Below are 22,849 nucleotides of genomic sequence, written 5' to 3'. Positions count from 1 at the left end.
GGATGCTACAATTGAAAAACTATCTTAATTAGCGAAATAAAATAATGAGGAAGCAATGTGCAAATTTCCATTTGCACAATTTTTTCTAATACTAGCAAACCTTATAATTATATTAATTCGTCAATTTACAATTAAAAGAAATGCATCAATTCTCAATAAATTTAATATCAATCATGCTTTAATGATATTTATTTATTTAAAACTTTCAAAAAATTAAAAATTTTAATTTTAAAATTAAAACTTTTATAAAAAATAAACCATTTTAAAAAGTCTCCCCAAATTAAATATCAATCATTCTTTAATGATATTTTCAAAAGTTCGATAAGTTCGATATTTCAAAATTTATGAAAGTTAAAGCATGTACAAACATTTTTTGAAATTGATAATTTTATAAAAAAAAAAACACTTTCACTGATCCTCGTCAAATTAAATAACAAACATCCTTTAATTAATACTCTATTTATGTAAAAAAATTTGTCTGATATCTCAAAATTCACAGAAGATAAAATAAGCACATAAATTTTCAAAAAAAATTTTATAAAAACTTTATAAAAAATGAACCCTTTCACCGATCCTTGTTAAATTCAATGCCAAATATCCTTTATTGATACTTTATTCATGTAAAAAAAATTAGTTCGATATCTTAAAATTTGCGAAAAATAAAAATGCACATTTCTTAAAAATTCAAAATTTTATAAAAATCGAATCCTTTCGCCGATTCTCGTCAAATTCAATACCAACGATCCGTTAATGATAGTCTATTTACATAAAAAAATGTATCCCGATATCTTAAAATTTACGGAAGTTAGAGCAACTACAGACATTTCTCAAAAAATTCAAAATTTTATAAAAAATGAAACATTGTATGAATTTTTATAAAAATGACAGTAAATAAAAGTGTTGTTCTACTTTACTTGTATGCCAAATTGGAGCGCTGCAAGTCAAATAGTTTTTGAGATATTTAAATTTAAAAAAACATGGGTGGACACATACATACATACACACACGCATACGGACATTTAAAAAAAATGTTATTTTTCGACGTTTTGGAACATTCTAAACACATTGGCATAGAAATCTAAAAAAAAATTTTTTTCACGAAAACAAAGCTTCCTCTATGAGGAATATGATAACAAGATCATTTTTAATAAACTCGAGTTCACAAGATATTGATTTTATTTCTTGAAAATTTTAACAGCCAATAAAAGATTTATTCCGCTGTCGGAACACATCACCTTCGATCGTCTCGATTCGACGCCGAAAAACCAGTATATTTCCAGCTTGCGCGTTTCACTCAAGATTGTCGCGGGAGAGGAATACGCGACGATGCACCATAAAAGAAGAGATAAAGGCGTTACGAGCGAAAAAAGGAGCAAAGAAGGGATAAACCGCGGCGGGAACCGGCTTTCCGAATTTCGCGGGCGAGGAGAGATCGCCGTCTATATTTGCTGGGTTTGGCGGATCGCCAACAATAGCTGTTTCGCGCGAATTATATATTTCACTCTCATGGCAACAAACATCCGTAACAAACATAAATGAATTATGTCCACGCGTGCCGCGGTTCGATACTTTACGGTTCTTGCCACGGTCAAATCCGATTAGCTCGTCGTCGTCGACAGAGCTCGCGCGAGATTAGTCGCGAAGCTCTGGCGCCGCGCAAGCTTTACGCCGCCTCTCGTCTTTCTTGTGGTCTTCTTCTGTCATAAAATGTAAAATATTCAGTTTTCGGTAATCTTACCTTAATACTTTTACGGAATAATGAGACCAATCAATTGATGTAAAGAAAATACATAGTTGCTTTTAAGAAAAAATACGCAGCTGCATGTTGCAAATTATATACTTTTTTTTAAAAACAATTATCTGTTTTCTTTACACCAATTGATTGGTCTTATTATTCCGTACATAAAGGTATTAACGTAAGATTACCGAAAACTGAATATTTTATAAGATATTTTACATTTTATGTCAAAAATTGTTAACTTCAAACCTTATAACTTAAAAAGTACTTAAGAGAAAATACTTTATTATAGTGTTTTGGAAAGCTCTCGAGATAAGCTACAAGAATATGCAATGAAAAATAGTTCCATTTAAGAAATTGAAGATCTTCACGTGACCTTCAAACGACTATCCAAAGTCAAATCTCTTTGCCGCTATCTTATATCCTCCTTGAAGCCATACAACTTTTGTCTGAAACATTTTTTTCCACAATCAAAAATAAAACAGTTATTGGGGTGGGTAACTTAAAATGACTCACCCTGTATATATAAGTGTCATTAATGCTTCCCATTTCCGGGTTCGACATTTTTGCATCGCGTCCAAATATTTGTGAATCATGGCTCAGAGTTTGTGTCTGATTCAACATTCTCAAATGTTTGATAAATGTGAAAAATTAAGCATAAGGTTGAAAAATAAATAATATATCCTTGTTAACCTGGCACTTAAACAAATTAAAATAAAACATATGCTATAATTAAGTGCTATTTAAGTACAGTGCTCTAATTATGATTTTAGTGCTCGAGCATAATATATTATAATAATTTATTATACAATATATTATATAAATAATACATTATATAATATTAAATTAAATTAATATTTAATTAAAATAAATTAAATTATATAATATTAAATAAAAATAAGAATATTAAGAAATTTAAATATTTAAAGAAACAGTCATAATAAATGAATATCCGAATAAAATGTTTAATCTGGAAAGCATTAATGATATCTATATATAATCGATGAACGACAGCAGTTACATCAGATGTTCCCCTAAAGAGCGTACATGTAATAATTTACAAGGCGCAGTAAGGAACATTCTTTGAACACGAATTTACAATTCATTTTATCCGCTTGAATCGGGTAATAAATGAAATTGCGTGATAAATAAGGAAGGATTCGGAGCGATTTGGATGCGAGGGTTGCTCCCGAAACTCTCTTTCTCATTCGATAATTCTCTCTGCATTTCATTACCATTTGGATTATTCTAATCGCTACTATGTACGATCGTTCTCTTTCGCGATCTCACTCTTCCCTCTTTTTTTCAATAATCGCATTAAAAAGTGTAATGAGACATGCGCTCTATCGATTTATTGTGAATATAAATGAGATAATGTATTTTGTATTAATATAACATTTTGAGTAATTTTTTATTATAATTTATTATATAATATAATTTAAAGATTTTGAATATTGTAATACACACATGACAATTGCCAATTTCTTCAAAAATTATTTTTACTTTAAAGAAAAATATTTAGAACTACAAAATATTTATCTTGTAAAAAGATATTATGTTATTATATTATATAAAAGAGTTTACAGCTTCTTTTGCAAAAACACCTTTAAGATCGTACACGATTTTCTCTGTGCATATATTCATGTATATGCAGAGAAAGCGAAGAGAATTCCATGAATCTCACATGATAAATTTAGTCTGACTGGAACAGGGTTATCAAAGTAGTAAATGTAAATTCTCTGTAAATTCTCAGATAGCACAGTTATATATCAAACTGATAATAATAAGAATAATTGTAATTATATTGAGAGAGACTCTGCTTTTTATTCTAATTTCGTAAGTGATTTCATTGCCCATAGATTAATGATGTGTAACGCCTCAACAGCATGCGACCCCTTCGTAATATTTCATATTCGCGCTTGGGGCTAAATTAAATTACCATCTATAAAGATTGAAAACTTAAATTCAGATATCTTTAATTAAAGGAAAAGTGTCAAGCTTGATTTATTGAAAATATTTCACACAGATAATATTGATAGCAAAAATTGATTTACCTGTCAAAGAGTAACTACATAAACGTGCGATTTAATTTATCGAAAGTCTCTTATTTTCACGATCGTTAATTATTATTAATTATTCGTAAACTCTACCTGGACATTTTTATTTTAAATAGCAACGATAAATTTCGCATCTCTTTCGTTAATATTATTAATTGCGTCAGAAAAAGGGCTGCGCCATTCATGTTAAATATAAATTTCACAAGTAAGGGATAAATGCAACGGCGAAAGAGGAAACAATCTTGGGGCCCGTTTATAAACGCGTGTATACGCATACCTATTAATGTGGGCCGTAGTATAGCCGGTACAAGGGGAAACGAGGGATTTGGCCGTTTCTCGCACGATGGGGTTGGACTAGCTGGCGCCAAGGTTTATCTCTCCACCCCATCGTCTCGGCCTATGCCGTTATAGGGTATAACGTGGTTGCTGGAATAAGGGGGAGGGTTTGTTGCTTGTTTGTCGCGCAAGTACCCCCTCGTACCTACTGCAACAGCATTGTGTCACGAAAAACAACTCGCGATAGTCCCGACGCAGCTTTCCACGAGGGAGCATTATCCCGATTTAGCGGGTGGCTTTATCTGCCAGGTGTGGCCTTTGTGCGAATCCAGGTATTCTTCGCAGGGGAAAGGTGAAATTTTACGGCGATAGAAAGAGATTGAAGCTTGACGATGTGAAATACTGTCCCCCCGTGCCATGACAATTTTTCAAAGTTTCTGAGATCGAGTATTTGGAGAAAAGGGTGAAAATAGAAAGCATTGTTAGTATCGACTTGATTGTTCGTATCTTGTAAAAATCTTTGTGAATTATAATGTAAAAAATGAAAAAAATAATCAAATTATATTATTAATTTATCTATATACACTACTCGAGAAAAAATAGGGAACACTTTTCGTAATCCTAAAAATTATGCTATTTTCAAACCGCTGAAACTCGGCGAAAAATTAAAAACGCATTTTCAAGCTTAGAGTTTCAACTTTCATTTTAACGTGGAATCAGTGATTTAAAACATTTTTTTGTCTTTTCGTTTAAAAAGAGACACATTGTTTTGTTCCTTAAAATTATATATTTTACACTCTGCATCTCGATAAAAAAATTTTTTTCGAAAAATTCTATTCAAGTTTTATAAACTACTACATTTTACCTACAAAACGCTATTTTTTAAATTTTCCTATGATTTTTTAACCGAGTTACACAATTTTGTAACTAAATCTGTAATTTTCAGAACAAGAAAAATAAAAAAATTTTGTAAAATCGCCGACAACGCGTTAAAGTTGACATTTTGAGCTTCAAAGTGCTTTTTTAATTTTTTTTTACGATAATTTTTCCGAGTATCGACATCATTTCTAAAAAATACAGATTTAGTTTCAAAATCAATATAACTCGGTCAAAAAGAAAAATCGTAAGAAAATTTCAAAAATAGCGTTTTGTAGGTAAAATGTAGTTTATGGAGCATGAGTAGAATTTTTCGAGAGAAATTTTGTTATCAAGCTACAAAATGTCAAAAATACGTACAACTTTAGGGAGCAAAACCATGTGTTTGTTTTTATAACACAGAACAAAAAAGTTTAAAAAATTTTGAAAAACCACCGATAGCGCATTAAAGTTAAAATTGCAAATTTTAAAATGCTTCTATAATTTTTTCTCTACGATGATTTTTCGTCAAGTCTCAGCGGTTTGAAAATAGTATAATTTTTAGGATAGTAAAAGTGTTCCCTACTTTTTTTGAGTAGTGTTATGTGTAATGTTAAGATACATTTTTTTCCAAAAAATTATTTCGCTGTTTTCGGTCGCGTTTTGGTCGCCCACGAGACTATCACTTTATTTTATCATTAACACTTTAAACATGACCGCACGCTTTGTACCTACTCGCGTCGCGATTGCTTTACGCGAATTGCAAAATATCATTAACGCGCTGCATCCACAATCAGGAGGCGCCTATAATTATTATCCCCGTCAACTCTTTGATGTCTCTTTTTTTTTTCGTTAGATGGGGGAAAAATTGGCCTCGCGTCGAGGGTAGGTTTGTTTGTAATTGCAGTCTCTCTGGCTACGACAGAGGGGGATGGATTCGCGGTGGATCCGGCATGTAAAAGGTAAGTATTAATCAGCGGCGCGCGGAATGGATCGACGTGGCGGAATTAATGCATCGGCGACGGGATACTACGAGGGATTTTAGGACGACACGGAGTGTACGCGCCGGATTACGGGATGTGGATTACGGGTCGTTAAATAGACCGTAACCGTAGCCGGGGCTCGAACGAATAAAGATCCGTTGCCCGTTACGACGTCGAACCTTATTATCTCCGCGCAGGCATAGGGCGATTCCGCATAGGCGGACCGCGCCGGTTATTATTGGGGATCCGAGGTATTAAAGGCTCTCCTCCGGGATATCGATCTTCTTATATTCAGCTACCCCTCCTACGTTATACTTAAACACAATATTTCGACCGGCGCGTAATCCTCTTACGGAAGTATCCGCGCTAGCGCCGCGCGGAAGTCGATCGCAGCGGTCGCTTTGTTTTGTTCTTCATTGTAATCGATTTATTTGTACGCCCAGATAATTACGTACCGCCGGGGGAGAATCATGTACGAGAGCTTGCAGGATTTATATATGTAATATTTCAGCGAGCGTGTAATCCTCTTGCGCGAGTGAGTGGTTGTCACTTGACTGTACTAACAATGTATTAATACCTTCGATTTTATATCCGTACGGTGAAAGTTTTATATGCGTATAAAAATAAAATTCCAAATATATGATTCATGTATTTAAATAACTTTTTATTAATAACTATGTGGATTGTTTTTTTTCATCAACTTATCAATTTTTTTTTCACAGCAAAAATTTTACGGAATGTCAGTTTTTTTCTTCATTACATTTAAGGCTCCTGGCTCCTCGCCGCGGCCATGTTAGATTGTGACGTCAGAGAAAACGCGCTGAAAATTCTTAGGCACAATAGAGAAAATATTAGGAATAAATATTAAATATTAGGAATAGGAATTATTTTAAAATAATAAAATCGAAAAAACTCTGATATAAAAATCCAAATTCGGGTATAATACTTGAATTTATATTTTTACATCAGAGTTTTTTCGATTTTATTATTTTATAAAATAATTTTTATTCCTAATATTTAATATTTATTCCTAATATTTTCCCTATTGTGCGCAGGGCTTTAGATTTTTAAATGAAAAGATATTTCGATGAAACACTACTTCAGATGGCTTTAGCACACTTTGAAAATACCTCGAAAACTATTCTTTACCCTTGACAGTCAATCAACAACCGTAAAATGATCATGATATCAGACTTTATCATGCGCGCATGTGCAAAGACCAGACGAACTGGGCCTCATATTGCAGTCATTTTACAGCTGTTAATTGATTATAAAGAGAAAAGAATAGTTTTCGAGATATTTTAAGAGTGTGCTAAAGTCTCTGAAGTGCTGTTTCATCGAAATATCTTTTTATTTCGAAATGACATCTAAGAATTTTTAGCGTGTGTTTTCTCGTCTCTGACGTCACAATTCCAACATGTCTGGTGAGGAGCCAGGAGCCTTAATATATCTTCTTTTTCAAATTAAGATCATCCGTTTGATTCAATTTTAATTCGCGCGCTTTCTTCATAGGCTAATTAGGGGGCGAAAATTAAGATTCTAATGAAAAGAGTGAAATCTTTTAGAAGCGATCCATCATCCGTGAATACGTGTACGTGATAATGGCTACGTAATAATGATCACGATATTATTTTATTTTCCGAAGCGCTAGTCGCGCCGATACCGGACGACGGTACTTCATTAGCAATTAATTCGACACGACTGATCGATTAACAAAACCAATTTAATCGGCACTCCGAGAGCGCGGATGACCAGTTCTATTAATTGGCGGAATAATCGGATCACAAGGGATTGTCGGATAACGGTTCGCAACGTATTACTTTCAATGATAAGCTCCATTATTGTCTGTCAAATCGATATTTTATTACCGTCGAATAACTATCTTTAATCTGAGATATATATATAATCACGATGAGGTATTTAAGTTTAAACTTTGTAAAGAGTCGAAAGATAGAGATATCTAAGTTTATATATTGTTAAGGCTCCTGGGTGCTCACCGCGGCCATATTGGAATCGTGACGTCAGAGGCGAGAAATAACACGTTGAGATTTCTTAGATGCCATTTCTAAATAAAAACATATTTGCATAAAATAACACTTAAGATCTCTTTAATACACTTCTAAAAAACGCCGAAAACTATTCTTTTCCCTTGACAGTCAATCAACAACCGTAAAATGATCGAGATATCAGACTTTGACATGCGGAATGACTGCGCATGTGCAAAGACCAGACGGACTGGGCCTCATAATATTACATTTTACAGTTGTTGATTGATTATAAAGGGAAAAGAATAGTTTTCGACGGTTTTTAGAAGTGTATTAAAGAGATCTTAAGTGTTATTTTATGCAAATATATTTTTATTTAGAAATGGCATCTAAAAATTTTTAGCGTGTGTTTTCTCGCCTTTGACGTCACGATTCCGACATGGTCGACAAGGTACCAGGAGCCTTAAGACTAAACTGTCGACTAGTTTGTTTTGCATTCTTTAAAATAAAGAGTGTATCAAACGAGAATAATTTGTGATGATCGGTCCTATGTTATATTTATTAAAACAACCGGAATATAAAATATTAATATTAATCACGATTAAAGAGATCGCAATCTTTAAATCGATAACAATTCCACGTATATTCTTTTGCGAATGATTACTATCGACACTTTAATTATAGTAAGAAAATAAATTAATTCACAAGGATGAGCGACATATCACCGTCGATATTAATCATCGGACGAATGATCATTTATTCAGTTTGCAAGTGGTGGAATCATTTATTGATAACGAGAATAGTAAAGGCTTCCTCATTCCGATCTGAAGGGAAACGAATGTATTGCAGTTATTAATTACGCGGAGGTAGTTATAAATAATTCCCATTGAACCGATCGATCGTTTTGAATTGCAAGAATGGCGCGTTTTGATATTATAATACATTATAGACAATATTGACCAGAGCGAGTCGTATCTTGATTATAGCCGCGCCGTTGTCAAGTTTAATTAAAGGAATGATCTAGCACGAACTATCGTCCGACAAGCAATTCGCGCCAATTGCATCATTGAGCTTAATCATAATAAACGCGTTGCTCTATTTAATTGTGGCGTGTACTAGTTTTGTACGGTTATATTGACACCGCTTATATTTTATATATCGTGTGTCATTGAATTGAAATAGAAATCACATCGCGAGCTCTTCAATGAATTAGAAGGAAAATTAATTTTCTTCGTTAAAAATGAATTTACACTGATGTAACTAAAAGACTTCTCTAGGAAAGATCGATTTTAAAATGCTTAAAGTGTGACGGTTCAATTTTGGGGGAATCTATGTATTATTTTAAAAACCAATCTGATTTTTATTCCACCTTCGTACTTCGTCTCAATATTCTTTTTTTTTTTACAATCTCACGTCATGGGATCGTGATAGTTTGGCGTGACGAGAAGTGAAGGGCAACGTCGGAACGGGGCGGCGAATTTACGTGTCCGCGAAATAGTTGACGCAGAAATGACGAGGGGCTGGTCGATGTTAAGAACTTACCGTAGAACCAGCACTGCTTCTCGCCGAAGCGGGGCCTCAGGAACGTATATTGCGGTTGTGACGGGAGATGATCCAGAAGGGCCGCCAAACCGGCAACCAGGAGGGGTCCACCCCAGGCGTAACAGGCGTAGACCCTGAGCCTGAGGGTCTCCTGACCTTTCTCCAGGCTAACCGGTCGCAAATCCCTGAAAGCAAAGAAAGGCGAGGTTAGCAGCGATCGAGAATATATGGCCGTTGTCAGATACGTGGTGAAATAAAATATCGAGGCGACCGCGCGCGTATCCGTTCCTCTTTTCCGCTTCCCCTTCTTGCTATAACGAAAGAATGACTAAGGTCCATCTGTGTGAGAGTGTTTTTCTCTGTCCAGAACATAATAATAATAAGAAGAAGAAAAAGAAGAATAAGCTAGTGGGTAGAGTAAATAAAGATAAAGTTACATATATTATCACTATAATCGATCAATCGTTATAATTATAAAAGCTCCTAGGTCCACGCGCGGCCATGTTAGATTGTGACGTCAGAGGCGAGAAAGCACACGCTACAAATTCTTAGATGCTATTTTTAAATGAAAAGATATTTCGATGAAACACTATTTCAGATGGCTTTAGCACACTTAAAAAACCTCGAAAACTATTCTTTTCCCTTGACAGTCAATCAGCAACCGTAAAATGATCGCGATATCAGACTTTGTCATGCGGAATGACTGCGCATGTGCAAAGACCAGACGGCCTGGGCCTCATATTACGGTCATTTTACAGCTGTTGATTGATTATAAAGGGAAAAGGATAGTTTTCGAGGTATTTTAAGAGTGTGCTAAAGCCATCTGAAGTGCTGTTTCATCGAAATATCTTTTTATTTCGAAATGGCATCTAAGAATTTTTGGCGTGTGTTTTCTCGCCTCTGACGTCACAATTCCAACATGGTCGGTGAGGAGCCTTAAAATGAACGATTAATTGCGCGAGAATTCGACGTTTTCACTCGTAACGGGCTAAATCGTAAAGCTTTATCACTGTCGGGCTAGTTTAACGTCGCTATAACGACACTCGCGGCAGGGAGATGAACGTTGGGGCTTAGCACGTGAGGGGTTGTTACCCGTAAATCGCACCCTATCGGTGTAGCAACGTTACAGTGAACGGCGACACAGCAAATGTCGACTATCGTAACCGGTGCGGTGTGTCGTGAAAAAGTGAATGCAAGAGAAAAATAGAGAAGTGTTTAAAATACGAATCAAAGTCATTTCTGTCGAATCTTATGGATAAAAGATATAATTCGAATGTAGATACATTTTTTTATTAAATTTTTCATTGGAAAATCGAAATCATGCTATACAATACTCGACGAATCAGTATGAAATAGATACACGAAGATACACAATAATAATTAAGTTTATTCCTGTTACAATTTTTTTTGAAATTATAATTAATAATATTTGTTAATAATATTGAGAAATAAATAAATGTCATACATGTCATATCTTGAAAATATATTTGAAAGATTTAAATAAGATTAAATAATATATATCTTGCGATATATCTTTAGCTCTTCCGGCAGAAACAGCGCAGTGCTTTTCTACAATGGACAAATTTTATAATATACTCTCTTGTTAGCGCAATTCTCTTAACGTAGGGGTAATTTTATATAATTTGCGATATTCGCATGGAGAAAAAAATACAGAAATTATATCAGTGAAAGCTTTGTAACTAGATGACACGAGTTAGCGCAGACAGACATTCTCATTTAAATATTCTCTTTGTACATCCGGTCTGAATCAACCCATTATATAAAATTTTCCCGGTTTAATTCGGCCATACACATATACATACACATGTACCAGTGTGCATTGAAACGGTTGGAAAGTAAAAGTTTGAAAAATTTTTAGAGATTCAGTGTCGCATTTTCGTATGTTGGATAATTTTGCGGCTCGTAGATAATAAAGTACTTGTGTATAACAATCAACGTTACATATATTATTATGTCTCATATTTATTTACGTTTGTGGAATGTATAATTATTAGCATACGACATTATAAATAATAGAGTTTGCAATTACATGGAAAGAGATATCATGATAGTCTCACATATCGTTATGAATATTAATAGCAATCCGAATATACAATTTATAATTACAGTGTGTTATTATGCGACACATAAATGTCTCTATAAAATATATTTAGATTGAAACTCTACATATTTACATTTCTCGGATTACTTCGCTTTTTTTTCGCTGATTAATTTAAAATTAATTTTTTTCTCAAGCAAGGAAAATATCCTTGCAATTAAAGTATATAAGAGAGAGATTATTTTTGTAGAAACTTAATTTAAGATGCAATCACGAAAAAATGTTTAAAATGTTGACAGATATAAGTAGTGGAAAAGGAGATAGAGTATTCATTCAAGTTTTCAAGAAAAAAGAAATTTCAGAAAAAAATTTACTTCAGCAACGTAGGATAGAAGAAAAAAAAGTTGTAGCCTTCATTTGATTAAATTATAGAAAGTGTACCTTTTCGCGCGCACCATCTCGGAAGTTCTAGATTGGTTCTAGGACGCGACGTTCCGATAGGATGAAGATGTCCGACCTACGGGAAATCTACGCGAATGCATTCCACCGAGAAGGAGAGGAACGGTGGATAGACAGATATCTCAAGATACTAATTAGTGCCTACACTTCATTTCCGGCGTCGTTAATTAGGCGTCGCCACTGCTGGCATGCGCCGTCCTCTTATTCTCTCTCTTTCTCTCTCGTCCTCTTGCTCTTCGGTCGCAGCTCTTCGTAAAAGAAAGCCACAGAGGAAGAGAAACGCGCGCGTGGGAGACCGCGACGTCTCGCTTCGACGTCGTCACGGCGGCGCCACGATAATTTCTCAACCTGACCATCGCTTCCTGATGAAGCCGGAGGCATTCCAACCCAACCCGGGAAGGATCGAGGGAAAACGACGTTAAATATCTCGTCGTGGTCGGGAAAATTAGCGAACCCCAGAGTCTCCACACGCGGGAGTTGTTCGCATACGCGCGGATGCGTTTATTGCTGCGCGACCATGCGTTTATGCGTAAGTTGGTAATTAACCGAGGAGGAGATACATGTATAGAGTCTCCGAGGAGGCAATTATGCGAAAACGACAAGCGAGCTCTCGCGTATGTTCCGCGACCGAAGAAGAAGGGAGATGCAACTTTCCCTTCTGCTCTCGATACACTCGGATCTCTCTCTCTCTCTCGCGGAGGAGAGATGCGCGAGTTATTTTTGCGACATAATGAATCCTCCTGAAGTGAAGCCCCATTTAAACGGAAAACGGTTGTATACTGTCACAGAGTAGCATGCGCATCGTGTAATTATATCTCGTGCTTGACCGACGAAAGAGTCCCGGTGCACACGCATGGAGGTTTGTAAAGCCGAGATAACGAAGTCGGTTATTAAATAGATGTCAGGTAGCCATTGTTAATCTTTTGATCCTTCGTAACAGCTACTGGAGTTTATGCGAGGGTCTTGTTACGATCTTTCTTTTTCGAGATATTACTTCCTTCTTGTAATATGCAGAACGACAAGCCAAGACATAATAATGTCGCTATGCAGATTATTAGTGAAAATATGCTATTACATATATTCGAGATTTATTTAAAAATTGTCAATGATTAAATATTTCATAATATTCGAGATAAATATATGAAGCAACCTTGAAGTCATAGAATTAATATCGTAGCTATGTAAATCTAGAATGACATTATAAATCTACTTTCGCGAATTCCACTTCTCTTCTTTTCTTTTGCGCGTTATATAGACAGTTCTGTATACAGGGTGTCCCATTTTAATCGATTACCCCAAAAAACTTTTTTATTTTTAATTGTACAACAAAATGTTTCAAATACACAGTTGGAAAATTTGTGTTTTCTTGTTAAAAACGGTCCCCGCCCAGTTGAAAAATTTGTGTTAAATTTAACAAATATCACATGTCCCAAACGGTCCACAGAAATTTTTGTGTTAATTTAACATAATACGGATATGTTAAATGAGAGAGAGATGACACGAATATTGTGTTAATATTTTAACATAAAATTAATGCAAACTTCAAGTAAACTTAAAATAAATTTTGTGTTAAATTAACATAGTTTTAATGTAAAAATTAACTAAAAAAATTGTTAATTTTACATTTTATCATCCCCACTTATATTATAAAGTAAAATTAATATTTTTTTTCTGTAAATTTTAACAGATAAATCTTGTCACTAATAATATCGAACATATTTATTGTGTAAAATTAAAAGTAAATACACATTGTGTTAATTTTACACTTTTTTCAGTTATTTTAATAATTTAACATTTGAGTTCAATTAACACAACAGCAATATGTTAATTTAACACATGAATGTGTTAAATATTTAACACAAAAATTTTAACGGGGATCGTTTTTAACAAGAAAACACAAATTTTCCAACTGTGCGTTAAAATTTTTGTGTTAAATATTTAACACATTCATGTGTTAAATTAATATATTGCTGTTATGTTAATTTAACACATGAATGTGTTAAATATTTAACACAAAAATTTTAACGGGGATCGTTTTTAACAAGAAAACACAAATTTTCCAACTGTGCGTTAAAATTTGTGTTAAATATTTAACACATTCATGTGTTAAATTAATATATTGCTGTTATGTTAATTTAACACATGAATGTGTTAAATATTTAACACACAAATTTTAACGGGGATCGTTTTTAACAAGAAAACACAAATTTTCCAACTGTGCGTTAAAATTTTTGTGTTAAATATTTAACACATTCATGTGTTAAATTAATATATTGCTGTTATGTTAATTGAACTCAAATGTTAAATTATTAAAATAACTGAAAAAAAGTGTAAAAATAACAATGTGTATTTACTTTTAATTTTACACAATAAATATGTTCGATATTATTAGTGACAAGATTTATCTGTTAAAATTTACAGAAAAAAATGTTAATTTTACTTTATAATATAAGTGGGGATGATAAAATGTAAAATTAACCATTTTTTTTAGTTAATTTTTACATTAAAACTATGTTAATTTAACACAAAATTTATTTTAAGTTTACTTGAAGTTTGCATTTATTTTATGTTAAAATATTAAAACAATATTCGTGTCATCTCTCTCTCATTTAACATATCCGTATTATGTTAAATTAACACAAAAATTTCTGTGGACCGTTTGGGACATGTGATATTTGTTAAATTTAACACAAATTTTTCAACTGTGTAAAAGTTGTTTGATTTGAAGGGGGACAGAAGAAGGCGTTATTGACTTTTTTCTAAAGAGCACTTTTCAAGATCATATGAAGGTCATTTATGTTTTTAAAATTAAACTACCATATTTTTTTAAATAAATCGATTCCTCGTAATTTTCGGCATACAAAATTATAAGGGTAAGATGGCCAAAATATTTAAATTTGACATGTAATTTTACATAAACTATAAAATATTTCGTAAAATATTCATTTTCCGATAATCTTATCTTAATATTTTTATACATAAAATAATGAGAGAAATCAATTAATGTAAAGAAAACACATAGTTGTTTTCAAGAAAAAGTATGTAAATTGCAACTATAACAGCTACATACTTTTTTCTTACAAACAATCATGTGTTTTTTTATACCAATTGATTCCTTTCATTTCCTTATTTTATGCATAAAAGTATTGAGATAAAATGGTCAAAAATGAATATCTTACAAGATATTTCATATTTTATGTAAAATTATGTCAAATTTAAATATAAAATAACTCGTAAACTATTTATTTTTTGGCCATCTTACCCTTATAACTTTTTATGCCGAAAATTGCGAGGAATCGATTAATAAAAATCGACTTATAAAAAAAATATGGTGGTTCAATTAAAAAAAAAAAAAAAAAAAACAAATGACCTTCAAATGACTTTGAAAAGCGGCTTTTAGAAAAAAGTCATTAGCGCTATCTTCTATCGCCCTTTAAGTCAAACAACTTTGATTTGAAACATTTTGTTATACAATAAAAAATCATTTTTGAGAATGATCGATTAAAATGGGACACCCTGTATAACTCAAAAGTTGCTTTGATCTTTTTTCACTCTTTTCCCGAGTAGTCTCGACTTTTAGATACAGACAAATCACCAGCGCAAGGACGAGGATACGAACGAAAGCGCACGAGGGATTGAAACATTTATTAATACATAAACGTAAGTCAGATCGCCGACAAGTAGATTAGTTGGTTAGAATCTTCGCGGCTCGTGTGTTCGAAGCTCATATTTTATATCCCCTCCTCTGCGCTTCTTTCCTTTCGACCCCGCTATCTTTCCTGAGCGCCGGGCGTTTAAACAGCGCAGAGACGTAATGCCGGCGTACTGTGTCTCTCGTTTGTCGTAGAAGCTAAGAGCTCCATATTTATCTCCCCGATATGGTAATTATACGGACGGCAATTAGCGGCGGTGTCGGCCGTTAGAGATATCCGCCAAACTCCGGTGGAGAATGTATAGTATAACGGGAGAGAAAGGGAAGGAGGGCGGCTCGTTATATCGCGGAAGATGGACACAAAGATATTATTTATTACGTTGACATTAACGGGGAAAATAATTTCGCAATAAAGCGCCAAGCGCGAGGATACCTGTTAAAAGCGCGAGTAATTAATGTAAAATATTGCATTAATTTTTTTAAAGGCTTAAAAATATCGCGAGAGAAGAATGTCGTTTATTAATCGAGCTAATTCGCGCCTTTAACAGGTATCTTCGCGCTTAGCACTTTATTATTGCGAAATTATTTTCCGCCTTTAATGTCAACGTAATGAAAAATATATTTTTTTGGGTGTACTTCCGAAAAGCCCGTATTTTTTGAAACTACGTATACTTACGTATTTTGACGTGCTGATTACGAATATGATAGTGAAAATTAGCGCAACTTTCATTTTCATGAAAACCATAAAAAATCGTCAAAAATTGACGTTTTTTGGATTTATTTTATCAAATACTGGAAAATTCAAAAAATGTTTCAAACAAAAGTTGTAGATTTCTTTGAAATATGCATTTTATGTCATATTCATTTTTGCCGTACGAGTGATAGTTTTCGAGAAAAACGATGGACTCTAAATCTTATATCTGTCCTCCCATCTAGCATGTACTTTGCAGTACATATACGATTCCATATGGGTTTGCAACTTTCCACGCAAAGCGAGGCCATATATTGGGACTTCTACGCAGTACTGCGGACATGGGTTGAGTTTTGAATTTTTCAGTATTTTATAAAATAAATCCAAAAATCGTCAATTTTTGACGACTTTTTATGGTTTTCACCATGAAAATAAAAGTTGCGCCAATTTTCACTATCATATTCGTAATCAGCACGTCAAAATACGTAGGTATACGTAGTTTAAAAAAAAACGGAGGTATGGGCTTTTCGGAGGTTTATTCCAAAAGCAGAAGAGAATATACTGAGAACTTCTTTATAAGACATCAAAAATGATTATCGACAACCCTCGAGAGGATCTCTCGAGAATCTCTCTCCCTCCCTCTCGAAGTTCCTTCGAAAAATGATAGTGGCAGAGCAAACTTTGTCATTCGAGACGTATGGAAAGTAAGTTACACTTTATTGAAAAGTTTCGAGAGCTCTTAAGCACGCGGAAACTTCCCGTCGAGATGCGAAAACGTTCAACTCGACGGATCCTTCACCCTTCATTCACCGTGATCGAGACATCCGTCTATCTTTTGTTCCCTCATTATCCTTTACGTGTCCTCTTAATCTGAACATCAATCGGTCTACATCCTTCCTTTTTTTTTTCTCTCCTATGTATTCGTCTAGCTATTTATTAACGCCCACGTTTTATTAATAAATCGAGAAATTACAATCTAATAGACTCTATAAATTACGAGAATCTATTTTATGGGATTATTCGATGAATAATTTATGTAAATCTATGCAAATTCTTAGCAAAAGTATGACTAATCTCCTGATCTATTAATATCACGATAGTATTTTGCTATGCAAATTTTATATGTTTTACGCATATTTTAGTAATATAAAATATAAATAATTAAAAACGCAATTAAAATCTTATAATAAATCATTAAAATTTATTTTTTCAGAAATTTTTTTCTCATTAAATCATATAACGTCAATTTCTTCATTAAATCGTCTGATTATTTGCGTGATTAAGATCCCAATCGCGTGTCGAAAATAACATGCGAGCATTTATACAGTTCATCCGAGTTCGTGCGAGCAATTAAGAACACCCTTGTCGATTAAATGTCGTTTCTAATTCCCAGACGCACGAAATACTACGAGACGGTAAGTTGATTATGACGGACATACGATGGAATGAGGATCTAAGAAACCCTCGACCTCAATTAGTAATAATCAACGAATGTTGACAATTTATGTTCTTCGTGTACGCACCGCGTTTCGTCGGATCAAAATTTCGCGAAAATACGGTATCTCGTGTATCAGGGATGCTGCAAACGCTTGTTGCTCCTGATACATATCGCGGCTCGATTTCCGGATAATCGATATTGCATTTCCGGAATTAGACGTCGATTATGGCGACGCGAAGGAAGATAATAGAAGGGTTTACCATTGTCGCCGCGGAATACTCTCGACCCCCTCCTCGTCCTTATCTCCCCCCTTCCCTCTTCTACCTTCTAGCTTCTCATCCACGTGGTCGCTCTTGAATGCCGCTGTTACCGCGGTCAGGCCACGATAGTAATTCGAGAAGCAGGAAGAAGGTACTAAGAATTTTCGCGTCGAAGAAAAGAGCTGCGGAATGCGCTCTAGCGTGGAATTCCTTATATTCTTAAATATATAACGTTCGGCGGATATATAAATTCCACGCAGAAACATGCTTCATATAAGTGCGGGGATATAGAAAGACCGTAAAATAGATCGCATAATTTGCTCAGAAGAGAGAGATAATATATGTATTTTCCGCGAGAATAATCAATATAATTACAAGACACAAGAGTCTATGTTTCATTCTATGGATTTTAATATTTTACCTTGTTTTTTATCGGACTGTCATTTAGAAAGCACGATTAAAAATAACATTACAAAAGGCTCCTGGCTCCTTGCCGACCATGTTGAAATCGTGACGTCAGAGGCGAGAAATCACACGCTAAAATTTCTTAGATGCCATTTCGAAATAAAAAAATATTTCGATGAAACAGCACTTCAGATGCCTTTAGCACACTCTTAAAAAACTCCGAAAACTATCCTTTTCCCTTTATAATCAATCAACAGCTGTAAAATGTAATATTATGAGGCCTAGTCCGTCTGGTCTTTACACATGCGCAGTAACGTCATTCCGCATGTAAAAGTCTGATATCTCGATCATTTTATAGCTGTTGATTGATTATAAAGAGAAAAGGATAGTTTTCGGGGTTTTTAAAGAGTGTGCTAAAGCCATTTGAAGTGCTGTTTAATCGAAATATCTTTTCATTAAAAAATGGCATCTAAGAATTTTCAGCGTGTGCTTTCTCGCCTCTGACGTTACAATCCAATATGGCCGCGGTGAGCACCTAGGAGCCTTAACTGTCATCTCAGTCATGGAATCTCTTGTCCATATACAGGGTGGCCCCGAATGTTCCAGCCAGACTTTGAGATCTTATAGGAAATTTAATTCTGAACAAAAAATTTTCTATAAACATGGGTCGAAAAATGCTTCCTTAAGAAGTTATCGCTCAAAAACCTCTGATAAAGGAAGAGCAAAAGGTTAAAAGAAAATGAAACTTAATAAATTTCTTGAAAAAAACGATAAAAATAGAAAATAAAAATCTTTTTCTTTTATGAAAATAAAATAAATTTTTTAAAACTAAAATAGCACGTAATAGTATAGAAAATGAATAAAGACGTGAAAAAACTAACTGTTCTCAAAATGTCCCCCCCCCTAGCTCCAATACACTTTCGGCATCGAGTAATGCCCGATCTAGTCACTTTACGGATTTTCTCCTGATTCAACCTCAATCGATCAAAAGTCGTATTTATTTATTGGATCAGATGTTCACGAGACTCGATTGGCGTTGAGTAAACTTCATTTTTCACTCTTTCCCACAAGTAAAAATCTAAATGGAAAAATGTGTAAAATAATCACGATTTCAGAGATTTTTGAGCGATAACTTCGTAAGAAAGCATTTTCGACCCATGTTTATAGGAAATTTTTTGTTCAGAATTAAATTTCCTATAAGATCTCAAAGTCTGGCTGGAACGTTCGGGGCCACCCTGTATATATAATTATTAAAAAATTGTATGTATTACAGCTAATTTACAGAGGGATATAAAAGAAATTTTGAAATTGCGTACACACGTTAGAATGTTTAAAGTGTGATCGAATCGAAGTTGCAGCGCTCGCTTCTATCGCAGCATCACGGAATGACGGTGATTATCGGAGGGTTTCACGTGTTGTTACTACTTATCGCGTGCGGCACGAAACAGCGAACTTTCTTGCCCGGCAATAAGTGGCCTCAGGCGCCCTTTTCCTTCTCTTTCTCTCTCATTACGCTTCGAATCAATCGATGGGCTCTCAACGACAGTCGAGGATACAAGAAGAAGGCGGTGCCGAGGCTTATTTCGTGATCATGGCAACAGCTTCGACTTCCGTGAGGAATTGCGATCGTCCGCACCCTAGCAATAAGGATAGGCGAAGATTCGAAAAATCGCAAACAGATCCCGGAATCGTATAATCGAGATCTCAACTCGCCTGTTGCTCGTACTATTCTTTACATTCCGCCTTTGCATTCTGAACAAGATAAACATGCTTTTGCGACGAGCAAATTCTATTCAATTATTATTTTCGTAAGAGAACGATCGTTTGATTCCCGCATCAAATTTGTTAAATAAACATTTAAAGTGAAAACAATTCCATGAATACAAATAGTAGAATATAAGCGAATATATTAAATAGCATTTTCTTATTCTTCGATTTCTTGAAGAAAAAGAAAATGTGAAATCCTAAAAATATTTAAAGAAATACCACATTTGATCGTTTCATAAAACGTTTCAAAAAACAGCATATAAGCAACTACATAAATACATAGTTTATCGAGAGTCGAGAGACAATTCATCGATACATCTGACAATATAGTCCTGTTTAATTTTGTAATGATATAGAATTCACATAAAACATACATCTATGGTTACCCAAAATTAAGGCTCCTGACTCCTTACCGATCATGTTGGAATTGTGACGTCAGAGGCGAGAAAACGCACGCTAAAAATTCTTGTTAGATGTCATTTCGAAATAAAAAAATATTTCGATGAAACAGTATTTCAGATGGCTTTAGCACACTTTTAAAATATTTCGAAAACTGTTTTTTTCCCTTGACAGTCAATCAACAATCCTAAAATGATCGTGATATCAGACTTTGTCATGAGCCATCTGAAGTAGTGTTTCATCAAAATATCTTTTTATTTAAGAATAGCATTTAAGAATTTTTAGCGTATGCTTTTTCGCCTCTGACGTCACAATCTAACATGGCCGCGGCGAGGAGTCAGGAGCCTAATTAAATAATATTTTAGGATTGTCGCCCCTTTCACTTATACACAGAGAGAATTTCTCTTAGAATTTACCCTGAAAATCACGGTAATCGTGGGACAATATGGTATGGAAAGAATTTTAAAAATATGTTTTATTAATTTTATCATATTTTTAGTAAATTTTACTATACTTTTAGTAAAATTGTAATAGATATTATTTTTTATTGTGTGTGATAAATATTAATCAGAGAAATTCTTATAAAATTCTTTTCATACCATATTGTCCCACGATTACCATGATTTTCAAGGTAAATTCTAAAAGAAAATTCTCTCTATAAGAATTTTCGATTCTTTTAGATACGATTGAACGATCTCGGGGGATACCTGCAACACTTGCACCCGAGTGGTATGCGTCCTTGGTATAACTGGTTCGAGGAATGCCATTGCATAATCAGAGACTACATAAGGCGAGAAAATAGGAAGTCTGGTCTCTCCTCGATATGTTCTCTAACTTCAATGTATCGCAAGCAAAGATAGTGAAGATAGCGATAAAACTTGCGGTCTTGGCAGACATATAGCACAAATAATGCGTGGGATATCTTAAAAATAAAAGTTCGTAGAATTTGCAAAACGTATTCTCTCGATCAAACGACAAATCGTATATTTTTGTCGTCCACGCAAAAGCGACGTAGATTTAAAAATTCTGAGAATGCTGGTTTATAATAATAGAAATCTCCTGTGTATTTTAAATGTCGATTTAAATAAAGATTGTATAAAAAAAATATTTTTTTATTCTTTGACATATGTATATGTAGTGTCAAATAATTTTATTAAATTTATAATTTTATTAATATTTTATTTAATTTATAATTCAGTGTGAGGTAAATAAACATATACTTAACTAAAGATAAAAAAAGAAAAAAAATATATTTGGATTGAAAACTGAAGATGAAAATAATGAATTCTATATTACAGTGCGCGTATTAATAAGAACAATAATTTTATCTGTATAAAAAGAAAAGAAATAGACGGCTTTTGAAGTATATATATATGGTAGGTGCTAGGCTACCGACAGCCATTACGGAACACATGCCATTTTCTCGTCTTTGCATAGATAATAATCGGAAAAAAGAGAATGCCTGATACGCGATATTATGAAAGGGGTAGAAGGCAATTCCGTAGTCGATATGCGGATTTTATATCGCGAACAAATCGCGAGGAGGAAAGCCGTAGGGGGTGCCAGGATGTCTACGAGGCAACTTGAGAAGTCGTTCCGATGATAGTCACGGGAAGTTGTCAGGTGTTTGTTGACGTGGGGTAACCGAGGAAAACGACGACAAAGACGGTAGGCGAGGAAGGGTGCGAGAGCCGTTAGGAGGGCATACTATATAGCCAGAGATGGTAAAGTCGCTAATGGAGGAAAAACAGGAGGGACCAGAAGGAAAACAAACACCGAGAGTTACCGGAGCGACAAGCTCTTCTTCTTCGACCAGCGTTTGTCCCGCTATACTAGAGTGTTGACGTCCGAAAAACAGGGGGACCGGAGCATCTTTTGTACTGTCACGCGCGATACGCCGAAGTCACTTCCGAATAAGATGGATTGTCAATATTGTAATGCTCTTCGAAAATATTATTACAGAAATGTCAGGGAGAGTTACGATCTCGAATTTGCTCTTTTGCGATATAAATCGTTGCGACGTAAATCAGTCAAAAGAATAATTAATCAGTTTTGATCGTAAAATTAATGGACCTTTTCCTTCGTAAAAATGCAACAAAAATGTGTTTAAATATGTTTATATAAAGTTGCTTTACGTAAACTATTTTTATATAATTTTAATATTTAAAATAAAACTTCTAAATATCCTTAGCGACGTAATAAACAACGTATTTATATTGAAATCAAACTGATTCGATCATGTGGCAAAAATGTAATAATTAAGGATTAACATTGTGATAATTT

General features: G+C 34.2%; 1 protein-coding gene across 1 annotated transcript in view; it reads right to left on the bottom strand.

The window, feature by feature from the left end:
* Mthl1 (adhesion G-protein coupled receptor methuselah-like 1) overlaps positions 1-22,849 on the bottom strand; it is a 166,604-nt gene that overhangs the window by 18,876 nt on the left and 124,879 nt on the right. Inside the window, exon 5 of the mRNA XM_083038398.1 lies at positions 9,437-9,621. Within this exon, the coding sequence (XP_082894524.1) occupies positions 9,437-9,621 (185 nt within the window). The remainder of the gene's footprint in view (positions 1-9,436; positions 9,622-22,849) is intronic.

Source organism: Prenolepis imparis, unplaced genomic scaffold, assembly GCF_030444845.1.
Source record: "Prenolepis imparis isolate NDT839.2.m4 unplaced genomic scaffold, iyPreImpa1.0 SCAF_5, whole genome shotgun sequence".
Taxonomy (NCBI): Eukaryota; Metazoa; Arthropoda; class Insecta; order Hymenoptera; family Formicidae; genus Prenolepis; species Prenolepis imparis.
Note: the sequence above shows the minus strand (reverse complement) of the source record. Positions and strands in the feature narration are given on the sequence as shown.